This window comes from Humulus lupulus, chromosome 6 (assembly GCF_963169125.1).
Source record: "Humulus lupulus chromosome 6, drHumLupu1.1, whole genome shotgun sequence".
In the NCBI taxonomy this organism is placed as follows: Eukaryota; Viridiplantae; Streptophyta; class Magnoliopsida; order Rosales; family Cannabaceae; genus Humulus; species Humulus lupulus.
The window spans coordinates 69,731,087-69,753,252 of NC_084798.1; the positions used below are offsets into that span (position 1 = coordinate 69,731,087).

Sequence of the window (22,166 nt, forward strand, 5' to 3'; positions counted from 1 at the left end):
CTGGATGTGTGCCATGGCGCCTATATGGCTGAGCCGCAGTGCTAGGCCATTTTCAGGGGCCTTAAATTTGTGTTTTTTAGGGAATAGGCCCAGGGGGCTCGAGGGACAATTTCACCACCCCGTGTGGAGAAATGGGAGGTCCCGAGAGCACAGGATTGGTTTCGGGGATCAATTTTAAAATTGGATAGTAATGAGAACGTTACTTGTGGTCTGTGACTAGGTTATCGATGGGATTTAGGAGAGGATCATTCTCAGAAGTTGTGGTTGCTTGCCTTACTGCTAGCACTTGGATTAAAGGTAAGAGAACTGTTGTACCTGTAGAGCAGGGCGTAGCCCTATTGTTTGTATTGTAGGACGTGGTCTTATTGTTTGAATTGCAGGGCGTAGCCCTATTGTTTATGCTTAGTATTTGTTTAAATATCTATCAATATTATGCTATGTGACACATGTTTGTGAGTGAACAGCGAAGGCCGGGAACGGCAAAGGGGCCAAGAACGGCAAGGAGCCGGGAACGACAAGGGGCCGAGATCGGCGTTGAGCACACTGAGTGTAAACCGTTAGGGTGAGACCCTCCTAGGGTACTGCAGTCGTCGTCTCTGTAAAGACCGCGAACCCAGGGGCTAGTATAGCGCCTGGGACGACGTTGGCCTCTATGTGCTTAGCCCGATGGCTATTTTGTTATGTACTGTGAATTTTCATGTATGTATTATATGCTTTATGTTGAGTTTTCTTGCTGGGCTTCGACTCACAGGTGCTCTATGGTGCAGGTAAGGACAAGGGAAAGGTCGACCAACCGTGATTACAGAGAGCGTGGAGCAGCAAGTACATGTTTGACCTGTCTGGCTACTACGACCAGGGTGATTTCGGGGAAAATGTAATGTACTGGTTGTTTTGTCGCCTAGGTCGACCATACTTGTATTTTTGGGTTGTAAAATTTTTCCTAAACAATATTTTGGGCTCCCAATTGTGTAACTTTTCCAACGTTTCAATGAATGTCCAGGTTTTATAATTAATAATGTTATTAAACGAGTTTTGTTTCAGTTTAATTATATTTTTAACCTAAAACCTCGATTAGCGAGTTAGTGGAATATTTTTTTTAACTCACTTAGTAACGGCTCTTAGGAAGTAGGGAATTACAATATGCATGATTATGTGAGTTGTATTATTATACGGTTGTATTTGCATGCATGTGGTCTCGTTTCCTATTAGAAGGGAATTTTTGTAATTTTTTCCCATTGAGGGCATATTTGTATATTTATGCTCATATATGTGATATATGTGTGAGACCACATTATTATGTGGATATATTTGAGATACTCAACACAAGACGATCCTAAGAAGCAAGTTAGCAGTTTAGTCATACGGGGTCAAATACCGGGTTTGGGGTGAGCCTAGGGGTAATTTGTTAATTTAGAACATTACCGGAATTGAGCGGGTAATGGGAAATTATTTGGTAATTATTAGGGGTATTAGAAGTCACAGGAATTGTGAGACGTTAATTATGATTAACGGGATAATGGGTTAATGACTAGTTTGTCCTTGAGGCATAGGAAATCAAGGCAAACGGTAAGGGGAATTTATGTCATTTGGGAGGCAAAACTAGTGACTAAGTCACCTTTCCCCTTGGCTGAAGGATAACTACAGAAAACTTTAGTCTTCTTTTATTTACCCACTCGAATGTGTTGTTCTCTCTCATAGTTCACGATTTCTCTCTCAGTTGGATTTGGGATTTTGAGGCTAAGGTTTGGCATTCAAAGCATGAGGATTCAAAGCTTGTGCTTAGGTGACTTGTTGCAGTTAAGGGGAGTGAGTTCGTAGCAAAGGTAAGGATTGTAACTCTATTTTAATTGGTATTTTTGCTATGGTTTTTTATTGTTCTTAAGCTTGAAAGTTTAAGGTTGTGAATTGGATTTTTGGTAGTGTTTTGAATGTGTTAAAGCCTGGGTTTTGTTGTTGAGATTGAGGTGTGATGTTTGGGAGTGTTTGGTTTTGATTTGTGGTGAGTTTTGGGTTGAGGAGAAGAGGGATGGTTGGGTTCGCAGGGTCACGTCGCGGCCCGTGCAAGCCCTAGGGAATAGGTGGGGGCTCTGTCTTAATGGTGCGCCGCGGCCCTTGAGGGCAAGTCATGGCCCACCCCTGGACCCAGACAAGGGAGCTTTTTGTTAGGGAGGCGCGCCGCGGCCCTTTGGGGCAGCCCGCCTGGTCCTTTTTGGTCAGCTCATGTTTTTATGACGGGATTTAAAACCTAAAGGCTCGGGATCAAATCTACTACTCGATTTGGTAAAATTCGAGGTCTCGAAGGCTAGGACTTGGTCGGGATGCCTTTATTTTTTTTTTTTATTGAAGGGATTCTATATTTTGTTGCGGAGTACTTGGGGCAGAAAGTTGTGATAAAATCCCAAGTTCAATTAAATAATCTAGAAACTCCATATCCAAATATTCTCCATCCGTATCAGATCGCAAGATCCTTAACGTTTTACCTAATTTGTTCTGAGCCATAGCTAGGAATTCCTGAAACTTTGAAAATGTTTCTAATTTCCTATGCATTAGGTAAAGACATGATTATCTAGAGTAATCATCAATGAAAGTGACGAAATACTCAAAACCACCCCTGGCTTGTACATTCAAAGGTATAAATACGTCATGTTATCGTTATCGGTCTTCTGATGTTTATAGGTCCTAGGTTTAGCTAATTTGAATAAATCATTATTAAGAGCGAGGGGTTCGTTAAGACGTAAAATATAAAGCCCATTTTCAAAACATGCAATACACAATTGAGATCCATTGAAAGAAATAGATATATTAGAACTTGTGAAAGTTAGAACAAATTGATCTAATTGCAACATGGAAACTAAAATTAAATTTCTACTAAAATCTAGAATAAATAATACATATTTCAAAATTAAATATTTATTTCTGAACTTCAGGCGAGCTCTTCCTCTAGCTTGGACTGCAAAGAATGCTCCGTTCCTAGCTCTAAGCATTAAGTCGCCTTCATTCACTTCCTCCCATGATTCAAGAAGTTGTAAAGAGTTACAAACATGGTTAGTAGATCCAAAATCAATAATCTAAACGGATTTATCATTCTCTAAAGCACATGTTTTTAAGATAAACGAACTATAATCATTACCTTTGTTTTTCTCTGCTAGAAACTTGAGGCAATCCTGTTTCCAATGCCCTTTCTCATTGCAGTGAAGGCTCTTATCTTTACCTTTCTTGTTTTTCTTTTCTTCCCCTTAGGCGTCTGTGCACTTGGTTGTGCACTTGTCTTTGTAGCCTTTGCAGGCTTGGGGTTAGTGTTTTGTCCACCTTTCCTTTTGTTTCCATATTTCGAAGTTGAAGCTAGGTTAGCTTCAGCCTTAGCTGGACAACAGCAGCACTGGTAGTCTTCTTTTCTCCTCCCTTACGAGGTCCACCCATGATTGACTCCAAAGTTTGAAGCTCGTTCATGAGTTGCGTCAGACCATAGTTGAGTTGATCACGAACGTGCGGAGACAGGGCCATGGACGTTGCTAATCCCTGTAAGAGCTCCGTGCCAAGTGGCATGGCTCTTTCTCCTATTCTACCCGCAAGGAGAGGATCAAATTCCTCGCGGAGGGGAGCGGAGATGGGTTCCTTCCGTCAGTCCTTGTGCAAATACTCAGTCAGTGGTCGGACGCTTTCGTTGCCATCGCCAATGCGAGCATTATAATATTCGGTGACCTCCTTGTGCAGACCAGACCCGTCATCATCATAGTACTCTGGGAAGATGACCAATGGAGGATCCTTGGCTTGAGGGGAATTGGGAGGAATCTCTTTTCCTTTCCCCAAGAACCCCTCATCCTGGCGGGAGGAGCACTCTAGGTCTATGATCTTCCCGAAAACTACTAGGCCCAAGGCAGGGGCTGCCGGAGCAGTGGCAGAGGGTGCCAAAATAGACAGAGGTGGTGGCGTCGTTGTCGGGACCATCTGGAGATCGATCTCAGAAGGGCCCAACATCTTTTGTCTCTTCGAACGCACTAAATCAGAAAGGCCCATACTATCTGCCAAAGAAACACCTGGGTCAGTCACGATAAATAAGGGGAAATCGTAACAGGATAATGCATGTAAAAAAAAAAAAAAGCTAAAAACTCCTCGGGATTCCCACCGCGGCCAGGCTCCTCGGAGTAAAGGAGGGTATTGACAAAATCATGTATAATACGACCCATCTCCTGCATCAAGTTGGTCTCGTACTAACAAAACCAAGATGCATGCAAGGTCAATAATTCGTCGAGATGTACAAAGCCGAAACGATATACCCTCCTTTTTGGGTTATGAAGGAATGCGTCGATAAGATCTTGGTAATCTTGGTAATCCTCCATAAACCAACGATGCTCTGAGACTTGGCCACACTCGAGAAGGGAGGGAGAGACTAAGACATGGTTGGGATTATTTCCCTCCCCTACGCACCTAGAATAGTGGATAAGGATCAGAGATTTACCTTGACAAGTGGAGGATGATTCGATCCTTGCTTCCAGCTCTGCCTCAAGCTCCACATCCTCTCGTGCCACCTTGGTAACTTTGATGGCGAGAATGCTCTCTTTGCACTCCTCACGAAGGCGTTGCTGGTAATGCTGGAGTGCATTGGCCGCCATGAAGTCTGTGTGCAGCTATGTCTCTATCTGAGACTTCTTCGAGTCTCGAAAAGGGGTGAGGACCATGGGGTTCACACTCTGCCCTTCCTATAGTATCCCACAGTTTCAAAGGCGGGCATCAATGATGAGACGGGGAAGCTCTAACTCCTCATCAGAAAGAGAGCCCATCTCCCGAAGCCTTCGGTTGAAAGGTTCCACGAATGGAGTACAACAATACCTGCCTGATCGAAAAAATCAAGACGGATATTATCTAAAGGCTATGGGTTCAGATTAACTAACAAAGATTTGGTACTTACCGACGATGGCGAAGTCTAAGAGCAGGGTGGGATTAGTCCTCGTCGGAAAGCCATCGGCCCAGAAGAATAAATCCTTATATGCCCGAGCATGATTTTCGTAGCAGAACGGAGCTTTATACCCCTTTTTCCCAAAGCTAGTGTATTATATCAGGGTGTAGTACCCTCCTTTCTCCCCTCGCTTCGAGCATTGTCGAAAACTGTAGATATACAATATCTCAGAAGGAGAAGGGGTAGGCCACCCCTTGCGTTTGTAGAGGACGAAGAGTTCAGCCAACACGCGGTAGTCGTTCCGCGAGAGCTGGAACGAGGCTATGTCGACGTAATTGAGGAAGTCGACATAGTATTGGTGTAGTGGCAGTGCCGCTCCCGCCTGGAGGTGTGAGGTGCTCCAAGGCCCGAGTCCGTTGATGCTTTCATGCGCCCTCTCATCCTCTCGAGCCAAGTGCACCAATATCTCGCTGTCGTCCACCCCGTAGTTGGTGATTATTTTAATCAGGGCCCCTCGGAACATAAGCAGTCTCGAACCCAATGTTGGGATAAAGGCCATCTGACAACATCAGACTGATGTTGGCCTCTTGTTCCAAGAGGCCAGCTCCGCGGGGCCTCTCTGCCACCGGCTCCGTGTCTTCCCGAACAGCGAGGACCCGGCTGCTATTAGCTACATGTTTCTCCTTCTCAGGACGTTGTCCCTCCTCCCAGGCCATCTGAAGGATTTCATCGTCGAACGCGTAGAACCCTTATTGATGGAGCTGGTGGAGCTCTTGGACATCTGAAAATAAACACCAAGCAGTTAGTGCCTTGACCCAAAGTAGGTTGGGTCAAAATGAGAACCCCTAAGACAACTGCTCGAGGAAGAAGAAAAGAGAGAATGTCTAGTGGTTCTGGGATGTCCTCAAAGCCAATTACATGGCACCAGTGGCACCTACGGAAAAGATGAACACCATCGGAGATGATGAACACTACCGGAATCTGGGGATTTTCCAGATTCCGGCCAAGGACGCAGAGTAAAGAAAGACATTGCAAAAATACCATAGATTGGTTGAATTTTCTAGGTAGGCCATTTGTGGTCATAAATAAGGTAGAGACAACCTCAGAAAGGTGTAAAAACAGTTTCTAAGCATGCATCCTAAACTCAAATGCACATGAAAATAGGAATTCGTAGTTTGAAGGTACTTACTCGAAATAAAACATCGGATTATGTTGAAGCGAGTGCGAACTTTGAAGAACAATCGACCGTTCAACCGAAAGTATGAAACCTCACACCAATCGTCCAGAATGGTAGAAGAAACTAGAAAGAGAGTAATGCTAGAGAGGGGTTTTGGATAGTTTGGAGAGTTTGAAGGCACCAAAAATTTGAAATGGGCTAAAGTAACGTTGGGAAATCTGATCCTCTACCTTTTATAGATCAAGTGCTTAGGGATGAAGGAAAATCATCCCAACCGTTGGATCATTCAGGACTTGGATACTCGAGGACAATCTCATGGCCTAAAATTGGAATGGTACAGATCGTGACCAGTGGTATTGGAAAAGAAAGCTCTTGAGTGTAAACTGAAAGGGCGCCTAGGGTACAAAAAAGACGTTTTGGGTTGTGAAATTGTCAGTGCATTAATTTCACGGATTGATGGGCCCAACAATGGGCTTAGGGCACGTGGTAGGAAACCTCGTGGTGAGTTCAGCATAAGTTCAAGCGTCTCCTCCTAAGAAACTTTTTAAGTCCATCAGTTTTAAGTCTCCACTGTCCGATGACGAGTAGAGACTTGGGGGGCAAATGTTGTCTGCGTTTTCACCCAGAAACATGTGTCTCTTCATGAGACGACACCCAAAATTATATGTCCTTGGGGGATCGATTCAGCGGTTGGAAGTCGCCCTTCTCGAGTAGTAAGAAGGTGTCGACCTCTTTCCTGGGCCATGTCCCGAGAGGCACAACCGTCTTCGAAAGGTTACTTCCCGAGGATGCTTGGTAGCCTACGTCTTTTCCTTGCTCCCAGCTATGTTCCAAGTCGAGGGCCTAGTCCTCGGAATCTTAGATATAGGCCAGGTGGCAACCAATGTAGACTTGCTGCATTGGAGGCAGACCTAACAACCTTTTTGAGCGATTTGCCTACAGCGTTACTGGTGGTACGAGCCGACAACTCGCACTCCCACTACACCGTTTGATATGGAAATACGCAGAGCATGCCCTGACAGAACCAGGGGATGTTCCCCATAAAGTGATTACCTTACTAGAGTAGGCCTCGCAAATCTCGCAAGGGTCGTGATCTCTATTCAATGCGGCCTAATGCATTGAAAGGTATTAGTCCCCCGTTTATCGGAAGAATATGTATTAATGACTTATGATTAACATTAATGGCCTCAGCCCCTATAAATAGGGTTGGGAGTCTCATTGTTAGGGTTTTTGTATTTTTTTTGGTTGAGAGAGATACTTGTACTCAGAGCAATCTAAACGCTGCCTGAGAAGATACTATAGAAGCTTGCAACCACAAGCTTGCAATCCCCCTATGAAAAAAGATTCGTGGACTAGGGTTCTTTTATGACCTGAACCACGTAAAAATTTTTGTTCACATAGTTATTTCTTTAACCTCTTTTATACATGTTGATAGCGAAAAAGGCAGTCAACAAACCTCAAAAACTCAACCAAATCTCAGAATTCAAAAACTCTCCATAAACTCAAAAAAATAATTAAAACTTACAGAAATTACTAGAGAAAGCTTACCCTTGTGATCAACGATATATCTAGTTGAATTCCCACACTAAAAAGCCTCCATTCCCTCCAAGGTTTGCCTCCCAAGCTTGAAATTCAAGACTAAGGTTTCCCAAAACCATAGAAAGCTTCCAACAAGGGAGAGAGATAGAGATAGAGAGAGAGAGAAAGAGAGAGAGAGAGAGAGAGAGAGAGAGAGAGAGCAAGTAATATGAGTTATCAACTCAACACTTGACTTAACTCACCATAGTGGTCTCATAAACACCAGTGTTATCAACTCAACACTTGACTTAACTCACCATAGTGGTCTCATAAACACCAGTGTACCTTTGTCTAGGACAACCCCCAAAACTATCCCCCAAGGGCAAAATTTTCATTTGACACCACAATCCCATTAAACCTCAAATTTCACTTAACATTCCCAATTAATTTCCTCTAATCCTGAAAATATAATTATTTCCCTAAAATACGACTCATACTCCAATGAGTCTTGGTAACTCATCAAATTATCAAAATACTCCTTGGGTCACCCCGAGATGGGTATTTATCCCCTGTTGTGACTTTACCACTACTGTGCTCAAAAGCATCGAATCCTGTCGAATATCTCAAATATATCCACATAATAATGTGATCTCAATCTTATAATACATATATAATCACAATTATACCCCCACCAAGTTAAAATTACAAATATGCCTATTTTTAACAAAAGCGAGCCTTTAAGCACATTTAATACACTTAACACATGCATAACTAGTCATATTATAATATAACTCATGCAATTCGCATAATCGCATAAATATCCAATAATATCACCTATAATCACATAAAATTCCAATAGTGCCCTCCCGTCATCCTAATCAAGACATTAAGCCTTATTAGGAAATTTTGGACGTTACACTACTGGTCGACTAGATACTCTGGAAGGCCTACCAACAAGTATGGAGCATGACTCGGTGGCAGTTGTTCTAAAGACAGAAGTGTGTGGGAGGCATAGATGCGTAAAAATGTGTTCATTATTACTTCGATTGTTGAAAAGTTGACCTTGGCTTAGATGAGTCAAGATGTCACATGGCATTCTGATGCCTGAAAGGTGAGCCCATGACACCCAACACCACCTTATGTTGATTGATACAATTTAATATCGGGTCTCACATTTTATTTTAAATTAAAATAAGTGGGACCCGATACTAAATTGCACCAATAATAGTATACCATCTAAGTTGTTGTATTAGTGCCACTTTGCTATACTCTTTGGTTTGAGGCATGACTTATATATTTTTTTCTTTGAGTGAGGGCTTATATGTTATTTAATTTATTAATATTACAACATTTAGTTACATTTTTATTAATATTTTAAATAATTAAACTTTTAAGGTGGGGCTTCAGCCTCCACTCTTAATAACTTCCCTATGTTAATCGTGCTATGGTTATATTTAAAAAAAAATGAAAAATATTTTTTTCTCTCGAAACATGAGAACAAATGAATTTGAGTCTCACAATATTGAGAAAACTACAGGATTATAATTGATAGATGCAATAATTAATTCCCTTCTTACACCATCTCGAATACAATAACAAAACATAATGACAAATTTGATCTAAAAAAAGTTTTATTAAAAAACAAATAACGTAAAAAAAATAAACAAATATTATATTTATTGATGTATTTTTTAGTACGCAGAGAAATGATTAAAGAAATATAAAGAAGAACATGAATTTTTTACGCAGTTCAGTACTTAAATGTACATAGTCTACGAGTTACTTTTATTAAGTGTCTTGAATTAAAGCTTAAGAAAGCAATTTCTCATAATTTAAATACAATAATGTGTGCGTGAAACACTAAATGACTAATCCCAGGCAGTTATAGACTGGGTCCAAATACTCTTCCCCACGATTTGTGTAGGAAGTTACATAAAACTCTATATTCAAATTTGAAATTATTTTATTTACAAATGAATTGGTTTGGCTATGTTAATATCTAAAGCGACTCCTTAAAAATAGGCATTGTTTACTCAAACATTGTTTCCAGACATTTCGCAAGCACGCTTTCGAGCCAATATGTATCATCTTCAAGTAGATACATGCTTTGTCCGAGCTAACTGTTGTTTACCGTTCAAGCTAACTCTCTCAAAGCGATTGGGTCTTTCGAGCTAATCATCCATTCTCCGAGCATAAGTGGTATAGTACAGCCTATTTGTTGGGTCTGTGCCCTAAAAACATGTAAAAAGATATTTAATTGATTTAAATAAAAGTACAATTTTATTATATTTGAATGTTATAATTATTGTTTGAATAAGAGGATATGTTCTCGTATTAATACGAGAGAATTAAAATTATATACAATGAATAAAATAGTCAGTAACATATTAAAGTAAGAAATCTTTAATGAATGGTTACTAGTACGATTTACTAAGCATATATGAAGTAAGTAATCTAGATTCGGATTACTAGTGTAGAAAAACATCTTGGTAAAGGTGATGTATAATAAAAATTATATATGACAAAACCGATATGAATTAATTATTTATATAAACTTGTCATTTGCCATAAAAATTTAATTCTTATAATAATAAATGATCATTTGTAGATCACTCTAAATCTTGAGTAATCATGAACTCCTATTTGTGATTATTGGATCTTTTGATTTATTTGTTAAGGTCACTTGATATTATGAGGCTAGTGACTTTTATTTTGGAGATTCAATATCATGAATTACTGGTAACATAATTTTACAATAATGGAACTCATGCTTTCCTAACGGATCGAATATTGGTTATCTTAAGGGTTAATTATAGAACGGAATAGTTATTGAGCTCAAATCTATAATTTGATTATAGATTAATTATTCGCTAGTGAATTAACTGTACTTAAGGAACAAGAGGTAATTAGAAGAGTAAAATGATAATTTTGACCAGCTTTAATTAACGAACAAATAAATGGAGGAAAATATAAAGTTAATTTTGAATTAAGTGATATTTATTTTGGGATAAATATTTTATCTTAAAGTTAGTTAAACAAACAAATGAGAAAATGAGGGATATAAATTGTGGCACGCCACACGCCACTCACTGTATGTGACGGTAAGTGGTACCACACACATCCCTATCCCTGAGATTTGAATTTTGCATTTCAAATTAATTTTTTTATTTAATTACTCTTTTAAATATGATTTAAATTAAATAATCAAAATAGGTTGTAACTGGTCAATTTTATTTTAATTACATATAGCTTAATTAAATAGTTTAATTATCTTTATAAATCCCAAAAGAATCGATTCTTTTCTAAGTCAGTTATTTCTAGGTTATCAGACCCTCTCAAAAAGAAAGAAATGATAGAATTCTCAAAACCTGAAATTCTAGAAGTTTCCATAGTCTTTCTCTTTTCAAACATCTCTAGATCTCATGTGCTGAGCATCTAAAGAGCCTAAATCAACATGTGAATCCTACGTGCCCAAACACATTCTTGTGTGTTTGAGAAATGATTTGGAAGACTAAGGTGTGAGCTACAAGAGGCAATTTCTATTCCTTATATGTGTTATTTAATATATCTATATACGCATGATCCTGAGTGATAGTATTAAAGATTTTTACAAAACTTCTAATATATCTATATATACATGATCCTAAGTGGTAGTATTAATGATTTTGATATTTTTCTTATTTAATACTAACACTATTAGCAATATTATTGCTAATAACCATATATATCTGAGCTTGTCATATCATTTCTGGAGCCTACATTTCGAAATAAATACTTCGTCTCGAAATTAAGTATAACAATATTTGATATAGTTGTTATGATGATTGTGTTCCAATGCGAAATAATAATTGAATATGCAAATTGATATAAGATCAAAACAGTCATTAATCATCATTTAATTAAATAATTAAAATGTCACTTTTTAAACTAAATATTAATAATAAACGTGATGAAATACGTATATCCACGTGTATTTAGCATTAAATTAACAAATTGGTATGCCTTTTTGCCTTTATTTGATAAGATCGAAAAATGACATTATTCAAGTGTAGTGGAGAAATCATCTACACATATGTTAAACTAAGCATAACATTTCACACTTGTTTAACTATCTTAAATCCGCAGGATCACAATAATTTATTATACTCTCTCTCATCCATAGTAATACCGATCTATACTTAGTGGAGGAGGAACCTCTTCAACCAGTAAGCAGAATATTTGAGATGCCTTTTCAAATTGTCTTTGAAATCAATGTAAGCTATGCCGAAACGGACTGTATAGCCAGCATCCCACTCAAAGTCGTCCCAAAATGTCCAAACATAATATCCTTTCACTCTAACACCTTCCCTGCAAACATAATAAATTTTAGACTCACTACTAACAATAGTCAATATGGTCTCATCTCTAATCAAATATATACTAATTATATTTACAATGCAAATTGACAAACTAACCTTATAGCCTGAGCAAGATATGAGAGGTGTCCATGAAGGTATCTTATCCTCAAGCTATCCTTGATAGCTTCTTTAACAGGCAAAGTAGTGTCGTTATTTGCATCAGCCAATCCTGGACATATCAGTGGTAGATGTTAATTATTATAATGATAACTACAAATTACTAGTTGATATATATATATAGATAGATCTACTCACTCATACATTCATAAAAGAAAATGTTATTCTAATAATTAATCGTGTCTTGTAGTAGGACTCACGTGAATTTCACTGACTGGTTAATTGTATTTGATTAATTCTAACCAATGTATTATGGTGCTCACTTCGGAGATCCATTTAAATTATTGATGTTGGGAATCTTGAGATGTATAATTAATTATCCCATAATAATAATATATTAAGAAATATTGAAAATTAATGTTGTACCGTTTTCAGTGATATAAATTTCTGGATTGTTGTAATGATCCTTTATATGCAGCAGAAGCTTCCGAATTCCCTGTGGATATATGAAAAGCCAGCCCAATGCAGTCTGCACGACACCATAAAAAATATTCAATATCTATTTTTTTTCATTAAAAAATTTGTCACGATGTCCATTTCCTGAATTAATTTAGTCCCACTACATCAACATGCCATATATAATATTATATTATCTATATATGGAGAAAGAGAGAGCTAATACCGGGGTCCCAATTGGAATTCCATTTTTGTCAGCTGCGTGATTAAAGTGACAAAGAAACTTGTTATTAAAAAGAAATAAAAAAAAAACATTAAAAAATATGTGAATGATGTTGACTAAATTTTATTAGGATTTATGGGTTGCCATTTAAAATCAATTAAATTTCTATCAAATGTTGAGTTAAAAATAAATTAACAATGAGTGGAGTAAGGTGTGGTTTTACAAATATGTTATTATCATCACATTTTTTTCGATTTAGAAAACTCTTAGCTTATAAAAATGTGTGGTTAAATAGTTAATAACTAAAGATAAGGAAGCATACTAGTGAGAGTGGCTTGTCGATCTCCAACATAACTAAGGTTGCGAGTGCTTGTCAAGGGAGCACTTTCTGCATAATTGGCTGTGTAATAATTCAATCCAAGAAAATCTATACACCCTTTTAGTAACTTTGACTCTGCTTCGGTGAACTTGGGAAGTCTATTTTTGGCTACTAATCTCATACTTTGGGGATAATGACCAAAGGTTACTGGTTGAGCAAACCTACATCAGTTGTTTTCAATTTATTAAATTATAAACAGTCATTCATATTACTTTGAATTAAAAAGTCATTTTCTTACATCCACATGGCAATCTAGCTAATTATAATGACTAAAACCTTACCACCCAAATAAGAAATCAAGAGCTCTAGAGGCCGCCCTTTGATCAGCTGTTGTTTTGTGTTTTGGTTCGAACCAATGAGTAACTATAGTAATCCCTATTTTCCCCTTTTGGTACCGCTGCAAAAATATATAATAAGTTTACTCCTAAATTATTATTAAAAAAATTTAATCAATAGGAAAATCAACAAAATTTATTTAAAATTAATAAACATTAAGGAAAATGATAAGTGTTTTTGAATGGAACAAACCTGATACTTTTGTCTATACAATTTTACAGCAGTGGCATGTGAAAGAAGCAAATGATGGGCTACAATGTAGGGTTCAGTGGCAGAGTTACCCATGGTACAATTACCAACGTACTTAGAACATCGACCGGGGGCAAAGGTGCCATAATTGTAAGCAAACATGGCAAAACTATTGGGCTCATTCATAGTAACCCAATATTTGACCCGATCTCCGAATGTCTTAAAACAAAAATCTGCATAGTCTGAGAAGTCCTTCCTATTTATCAATAAAATATTATCATTATTTTTTAACTTATGAAGCAATATGGCACATTACAAAAATTAAAAAATAACAATTTTAGTACACTCACACTATCTTAGGGCTCAACCAACTGCCGTAACCATTTTCAAGTGCTAATGGTGTGTCAAAATGAAACAATGTCACAAATGGCTTGATTCCTGCAGTCAATTTGATTATAAAAATCATATGATAATATTGTACCTTCTTATACTATTATATTAGTGCTATGAAAGTTGAACACGGATTAATGTAATTTATGATTTTCGAACACAAAAAGTAGAAAGCTCAAGATTTCAAGATCCATACGTAATTTGATTATATTATACCAATCTAATGTGGTTCAAAAAGCCCAAGATTTAAAGTAATATTTTCTACATTTTTTTGTTGTTGATAATATTGTAGGATCAATATTCAATAATGTAAGAGAATATATATATTATAATTATATTTTTACCATTCGCTAGAAGCGCGTTGATGAGATCATTGTAGTATTTGACGCCAAGTTGATTAACCCCTCCTTTGAGTGTACCATCTGATATAATATAATAATATAATAACATGATTAGAATTAATGATTGTACATTTTAAAAACTACAGAAAATGTCGTCAACTTTGTTGACGGAAAAAGTTGTTGAACGTGAATCTGCAGCACAAATAAAAAATGTGATGTATCGGGATTAGATACTTGATTTTATTACTATTAATTTAAAATCATTGTCCGACAAAACAGATTCGCTTATATTTGTATTTTATATACAAGGACAAATTTTTTTATTGCTTTCAGAAATTGAAAACTGTATAATTATTTGAATAACTGAGTGAACGTGCTCCACCAACGCACTTTTTTTTGGTAGCAAAAAACTCGTGGAGTATTTGGATGCTACCTACTCTTTTTTTTTTTTTTTGAGAATGCCGTACTTATGTGTCAGTGTTATTTTGCCCAATTAGATAATTTTATTTTTATCTGTCCTATCAAAGCAGGTAGCTCAACAAAGAAAAAAAATTAAGAAAACACAAGATCTGAATTATTGTACTCGTTCATTTTTTTTAGTAATGATATTAGCCCCAAATTACTTACATAAATATATTATCGGAATTAGTTTTATTTTCAAATTTCTAATCAATTAAGGAGATGTTTAGAACACCATAATATACATTATGTAAACAACATATATGTGATGGTTAAGTATTCACCAAATTTGTGTATCAAATGATGTATATATAAATTTGAAAATAGTTGTCATTCCTAAAAATATGGCACGTCCTAACAAGCTAAAACTTTGTAAGAAAAATATTGTTTATTCATATAAGTACACATTCATTCACATAAACATTGAAGAACTGACTTACTTGGGAATATTCTTGACCATGAAATGGAAAATCTGAAAGAGTCCAAACCAGTTTTCTTCATTAATTTGATGTCTTCCTGTTAAATTCCATACGTAGTTAGCAAACTATATAATTAATATATGACTTTCATTGTTTCTGTATATATATATATAGAACTTCTTAGGATTAGTAAAACTATACCAAAAGGAAAAGAAGAAGAAAAAAACGTTGATCAAATAATACTTTTACCTTATAACGATGATAAAAATCCACAGCTACGTCTCCGTTGCTTCGATCCCAAATTTTTTCTGTAAATTAAATTTAAATATAAATAAAGAGAGCAAAACTGCTTTATATTTTCATTTTTTTCAATTTTGATTCCTAGTTTATTAATTTGTCGCCTATTCCGGTAAATTCTTTTATTTTTCTGAATAAATTTGTGTAATCAGTGAAGAAACTAACGCACATAATAATTTGTCACATTATTGATTTTTACCAAATAATAATACAAAACACTCCTATAGGGTTTGTTAAAAAAACTCTTCTAGGTTAAAATTTATTAAGGCATTGGGATATATATAGAGGACAATTTTTCTACAATGATTTTACTTTAAGCCCTTTCAGTGGGGCTCTCAGTGTTTCTCTACCCGTGAACAGATTTTGGCGCGATTTTTTTTATGACGTGTATATTGTGGCTATTTAGAGTATCCTGCAAATATTCAGAAAATTCTGAATATTGCTAATAGTTTACATTATCGAAAACTAGGTTCAAACATGTTGATTTCCATGCGTATAAAAAAAAAGTAGTCACACGGGCAATAACATGTTTGAACTTAGTTGTCGGTACTGTAAAGTATTCAGAATTTTCTGAAAATTTACAGGATGCTCTAAATAGTTACAATATATACGGTCATAAAAAAATCACGTCGAAAATTATTCACGGGTCAAGAAAACTGAAAAACTCACCAATAAAACTTAAAGTGAAACCTCTATTAGAGAATTTCCCTATATATATATATGTCAAAATAAACTGAATGATAAATGATTAAAATGGAAAATACTGCCTAAAGGTGCAGAAAAAAATAAATCTTTTCACCTAAATAATTTTATTATCTAGCCTAAAAACATGATTATAATCAGTCTATATATAGCTATATCTATAATAATATATAGAACCTACATAAGAGAGATGCTTAGGCTAATGAGATTTATTTTTAAATATAAATATATACAGCATATATTTCAAGGAAATTACTTTTTTTTTTCTCATAATAAATAATTGCTATCAATACTTATTTATTTATTATACATGTATCATTTTATTTCATTTCCATAATCAAAGTATCACAATATTCGGTATAGCTTTTTTTATTAATTTATTATTTAGATAACAACCCAAAACAATGACATCAAGAAGCTAATGTTTTTATTTTAAATTTTTTTAGAGAAATGACCATTTTACATTGTTGATTACCTAAATTGTCATTTTCTATCACTTTCTTATTTATTTAGGAGCGTATGACTTCAATATAGTAATATATGCATATTAATTTTGTTTAATTAATTTTTATTTTAAAGTTATATTGATTTTTTAAAGTTTTTTATGAGTTGTTGATATATTATTTTCCAACTAGTGTATATATCTTTTGTGGTATGTTATATCATTTTTTTATGATATTTAGTTTCTATCTTAATATACATAATGGTAGTATATAATTTTGTATCATGGTATATACCTTTTAATGGTAGTACATAATTTTGTTAGCATAATATATACATTTTTTAGTAATAATTTTGTAAGTTTTATTGGTATATTATTTTTCAACTTAATATATGTATTTTGTAATATGGTACATCATTCAACAATCCATAAAAAACGAAAAAAATCAAATAACTTTAAAATAAAAACTAATATACATATAGTATAATATTAAAATATTTAGAATAAAATAATAATTTACTAAATGACGTATTTGGTAATATGTAATATTAAAAATGTGACTAAGTTATTTTACTTCAAAATTAAAAACATTGACATTTACTTAAGTTCACACCCATTAAATGTTATTTTGCCCCAAGCCCCCAAAAAAGTTCTCCCATAATTTTTTAAAAAGAACAAAAATATTGAAAGTTTTACTTTATACACCAAATTTTTTATTTAGTATAAAATAACTTAAGAAAGGAATTTTTTTTTGCCCTTTTCAAAGGAGAAAAAGATCAATTTCCTTTCTTTTTCAAGATATTTTTTTTACTCTAATTTATTAAATTAAAAAAATGGCACTCCGGACTCCAACAATTAAAACAATATAATATAATTTGTATGAAGAATAAAAAGTTTCATTCACAAAATTTAGTATTTATTCTCTAATAAACACATATATAAATTTAGAAAAACTCTTCGGTATTATAACCCAAAGTTTTTTATATAATTGTGTATATTGTAATTAGATCAGACATCCCACTAATTTTCCAGACAATTTTGAATAATTTACAATATTGAAAACAAAGTTCAAAATAATAAATTGTATATATATATAAATATAAGTGCAACTGATTGTGTGAGCTTTGTTTTCGACACCGTAAATTATTCAGAATTTTTTAAAAACTGAAGAGTTGTCTGCTATAATTATAAAGTACAATCTCATGTGAAAAAAATTGAATTATATTTTTCTCATGTGCCGAAATGATTCTCCTATACCTAAAAATTTCCCCATAAATATATATATATACATATATATATATATATTAAAAAAACTTGTCCATTAAAACTAGCAATTATCCAAGCATTATTTATAAATATTTGTAAGTTCTAGTATAGCTTTTTTTTCAGTAATTCTAGTATAGCTTTCAAAACGTAGAAAACACATATATTCAGTTATTTGTTATTTGGACACTAAAATTCGTGAGAATTGAAAAAGGATTCCTTATTAATTACTATAGTAATTAAGGAAATAGACTAATTTAAATAATAAACAAAAAATAAATATATTATGAAATTAGTGACAGATATTTCGTCTCCATATAATTTTACAGCGGAAAAATATTCCACGCTCATTTTAAATTTAGATGATTTGCCGCTGATATATAAACTAATCAATTATATGTTATATGGCCGAAATAAGATAGATGTAGAAATAAACTAACTATACGTACAAAGATCCCTTTTTTAACATAAATAAAATACTACGCAAATGACTTGTACTAAATCATGACAATATATATATATATATATATATATATATACATACATCTCTGTTCAATAAGTTAGAGTATGATATAATATATATCTCTTCTTCAAGTATGTAGATTATGAAATTTGTTGTTTTAAAGTTTTATTTTGTCAAATTTAATAAAATATTCTAAATATTTAACAGATTATATTTTTAAAATTAATTAAAAATAAATATTTATTAATTATATTAATATAAATTCAAATTTTAAATAATAGGAAAAATTATTATTATAATAATATATAATATAATACTAGATATTTAATAATTAATTATATTAATATAAATTTAAATATTATAAAATATTATTATAATAATATATAATTTTAATTTTTATTAATTATATTAATATAAATGAATACAAATATTATAAAATATTATTATTATAGTAATATTTAATATAAGACTGACTAAATATTTAATACTTATGTTAATATAAATTTAAATATTGTAAAATATTATTATAATAATATATATAATATATAATCTTAATTTTAATTAAAAAATTATAATTTATATTTAAAAAATTATCATATTATATATATATATTTATAAATTTATAAATAATTTTTTGGTTTAATTTTTTATTTAATATATTTATGTCATTCTTTTATATATTATATTATTTATTTATTTAAAATTTATGTAACAATGATACAAATATAATACATATAATTAATAAATTTTATAAATAAAACTAAACAAAAATGTATTGTGCATTACTTCTATTACTTCTAGTATAAATATAAATATATAAGAATGTATCTATATTGAATTTGATGAGAGATCTGCCTCAAGTTTGTTCAAGGCGCACTGTTATTCTAAATAAATATTAATCAATAGGTATAAATATTCATATATTTCTGTCAAAGGATAGATTTGTAGGGTGAAATATAGTTAGTATTATGGTGATTGGAACAAAAGAGAGAGACCTGGATGTTGGCGAGTAAAAGCATCCCATATATTTGGTCCCTTTCCATCTAAAAATGATGCCCCTTCAGACTGAACATGACAAAATTATTTTAAACGAAAATAATAAAAGGACTGAAGATCATGGTATATACGTGTAAATTGAAGTAGTAAAAATACAAATATGTATACACATATAAATACCTGATAAGCAGCAGTACCAGCTCCAAAAAGGAAGCTTTTTGGAAAACTGGTTTTATTTAGAGGTTGGGAATAAGGAACAGGTTTTGTAGACGAAGAAGAAGAAGTGGCTTCAGAGAAAGCCAAGGAGAAGACAATGAAGAAAATTAGAGCAAATGCCATGCTTGCTAGCTATGGCTATGGCTATGGCTCCCTCAATTTGCCTCTCTTCAACTATAACTCTGTACTCCCTTAAATACAAAATCCATAGACGCGTAGTTACGTTGCTAGCTGGGATCACCACCGAATAAAACATATTTTAATGTTTGTAAGATTTTTTTAGATATTTGTTTTCATCTCATTATAATTAAGGAGACCTTTAAAATTGTTTTATCCTTAATTATATCTTTATGCGTATATATTGCTCATTAATCTTTTGGTGTGGCGTGGTTGCACGAAGCATCGATCGGTCAATAGAATTGACTGAAGCTAGTGATGAGTACTTTGATTATATCAAGCCCTTCTCGATCGATGTCATTGATGGTGAAACATCTTATATTATTTCATATAATATAATATTAGATTAAATAATGTTATAAAATATGATTTGTTATACATTGTAACATATAATTGAGAGAGTTACAAAATTTAACACATGTGTGCTCAAATGTAATATATTTTAGAGTTACAAATTTGTAACTCTCAAATATTACCTAATAATGTATAGATTTTATATTACACTTTTTTTTTATTTTAATTAATCAAAGTCATTAGTGATATGACTTTTGGAGGCATGATTTTAACCCCCAAAATGTGTTTGGATGTTACAAAGTCATGTAGGAAGAGTATAGAGCGGTTTGAAAAAAAATGCACAAAAGTGATATGTTGAAAATTGGCCTGTGGTCGCGGCCTGGTGGACAGATGCACACGATCGTAACCAGAGGCGTGTGTAGCCAATTTTATAATCATTTTTCCACTTTGAACGGTTCTAACAACTCATGTAACTCCCAAAACTCTTTTTAATTCCATAAGCATCCAATTAAACATTGGTAGCAACCATGTGATTGGTGGAATTTGAAATTCAAATGGTGTCTCAAAACTCTATAAATAGGAGCTTATTACTCACTTGTAAGATAACACTATTTCTATCAACTAGATCACTTGGCTAGAAATACACCATAAATGCTTGATTATTTCAGAGAGCTATTTCCAATATTAAGAGAATCCCTTAGTGCTTGTGATAGGGGGAAATAAGCTTTTGGACAAAGGTTGTAAACCTTGTTCAAGTTTGTGATCCCCAATGCTCTTCACTTTAGTTGTGCGAGTGAGAGAGTTTTGCTTATTGGTTTTGTTATTTCTTATTTCTACTATTAATTTTATCTTCTCTTCTTCTATTTTCTCTTTACATATTTATTTGTATATTTTATTTTAGAGTTGTAGTTCTTATAATTATCTTCTTCCTCTTATTTTTTACATTTACTTGGATTTTGGTTATTGAGTTGTAATCTTATTTAATCAATAATCTTATCTTTGTATTATTATGCCTAGAGTTGTAAGCAATTTTCCATTTAGACAATACATATATACATATATATATATATATATATATATCTAACAATCAAAAGCTTATTCCCTTGTTTGTTTCAATGGAAGGTGAGACCATCAAGTTCGTGAATCAAGACCTAGTGAGGTTGGCTAGGTTTGATGGATCCAACTTTATTAGGTAGTAAGATAAGATAAGTGTAAAATGTATACAATATTTTATATAATAGTAATGAGATTGTATTAGAATTCTTTCATATGTTGATATATGAATAAATGTGTAGTTGTTAACATGTTAACACAATATGAGATACAATGTGATATAGTGGACACATCGATTTGTGAAAGTTAATGTGTAATCCTTAGAAGTGAACTTTTGACATGTTTTTCATAATATAGGGATTGTAAAACTTATTTGTATGCTATAGGTGAGATAGTTGTACATTGATATGAAAATTATGTTTTGAGATTTAATAAAGCATGATAATTTTGTAGTTTTGATATGCCTATATATTGATTTTGTGAATCGATATAATATATCAATATGTGGATATGAGAATTATTGTATGATATTTGTGATATACTTAAAATTAATTATGTGTTTCAAAAGACATGTTAATATGATAGACATATGTTGACAAATTATGTGAAATTACATTGAGACATAATTATTTTAATATATAAAAGTATGTTTGATATATACATGTGAATTATCATGATTTTATGGTGTGCCATACAATATGATTATTAATGTGATTAGCAGCCATTTATTTTGTAAATAAAAGAATAATTTGAGAAGTCAAAATTTCTCATTTAAGTGTTGAGCATCTCAACTTATGAGATAAGAAAAGATGAACTAAAGGGGGTTACATCTTTTATTGGAAGTGTACTGCCATTGCAAGAAAAATAGATCAAGGTGGATTCAAAAATTGTGGGATGACATATTGACTCATAAGGCTTGGAGTCTAAAATATGGGCAATTGGAAAATATTTGATAACTATCTAAGGACAATAATTCTTAAATATTCAATATCTCAATGAGGAGACATTACAAAATTGGAGAAGCA

At 33.3% G+C, this 22,166-nt stretch overlaps 1 protein-coding gene across 1 annotated transcript; it reads right to left on the reverse strand.

The window, feature by feature from the left end:
* Window positions 1-11,601: 11,601 nt before the first annotated feature.
* Window positions 11,602-19,760, reverse strand: LOC133784067 (vicianin hydrolase-like). Its single transcript, XM_062223592.1, has 13 exons — window positions 19,582-19,760; window positions 19,401-19,470; window positions 15,482-15,546; window positions 15,260-15,335; window positions 14,364-14,441; window positions 13,980-14,067; window positions 13,633-13,885; window positions 13,386-13,501; window positions 13,048-13,265; window positions 12,729-12,760; window positions 12,473-12,575; window positions 12,047-12,158; window positions 11,602-11,939 (listed from the first exon to the last, which is right to left on the reverse strand). The coding sequence occupies exons 1-13, from the start codon at window positions 19,738-19,740 to the stop codon at window positions 11,771-11,773; spliced, it is 1,539 nt and encodes a 512-aa protein (XP_062079576.1). The 5' UTR covers window positions 19,741-19,760; the 3' UTR covers window positions 11,602-11,770.
* Window positions 19,761-22,166: the final 2,406 nt, after the last annotated feature.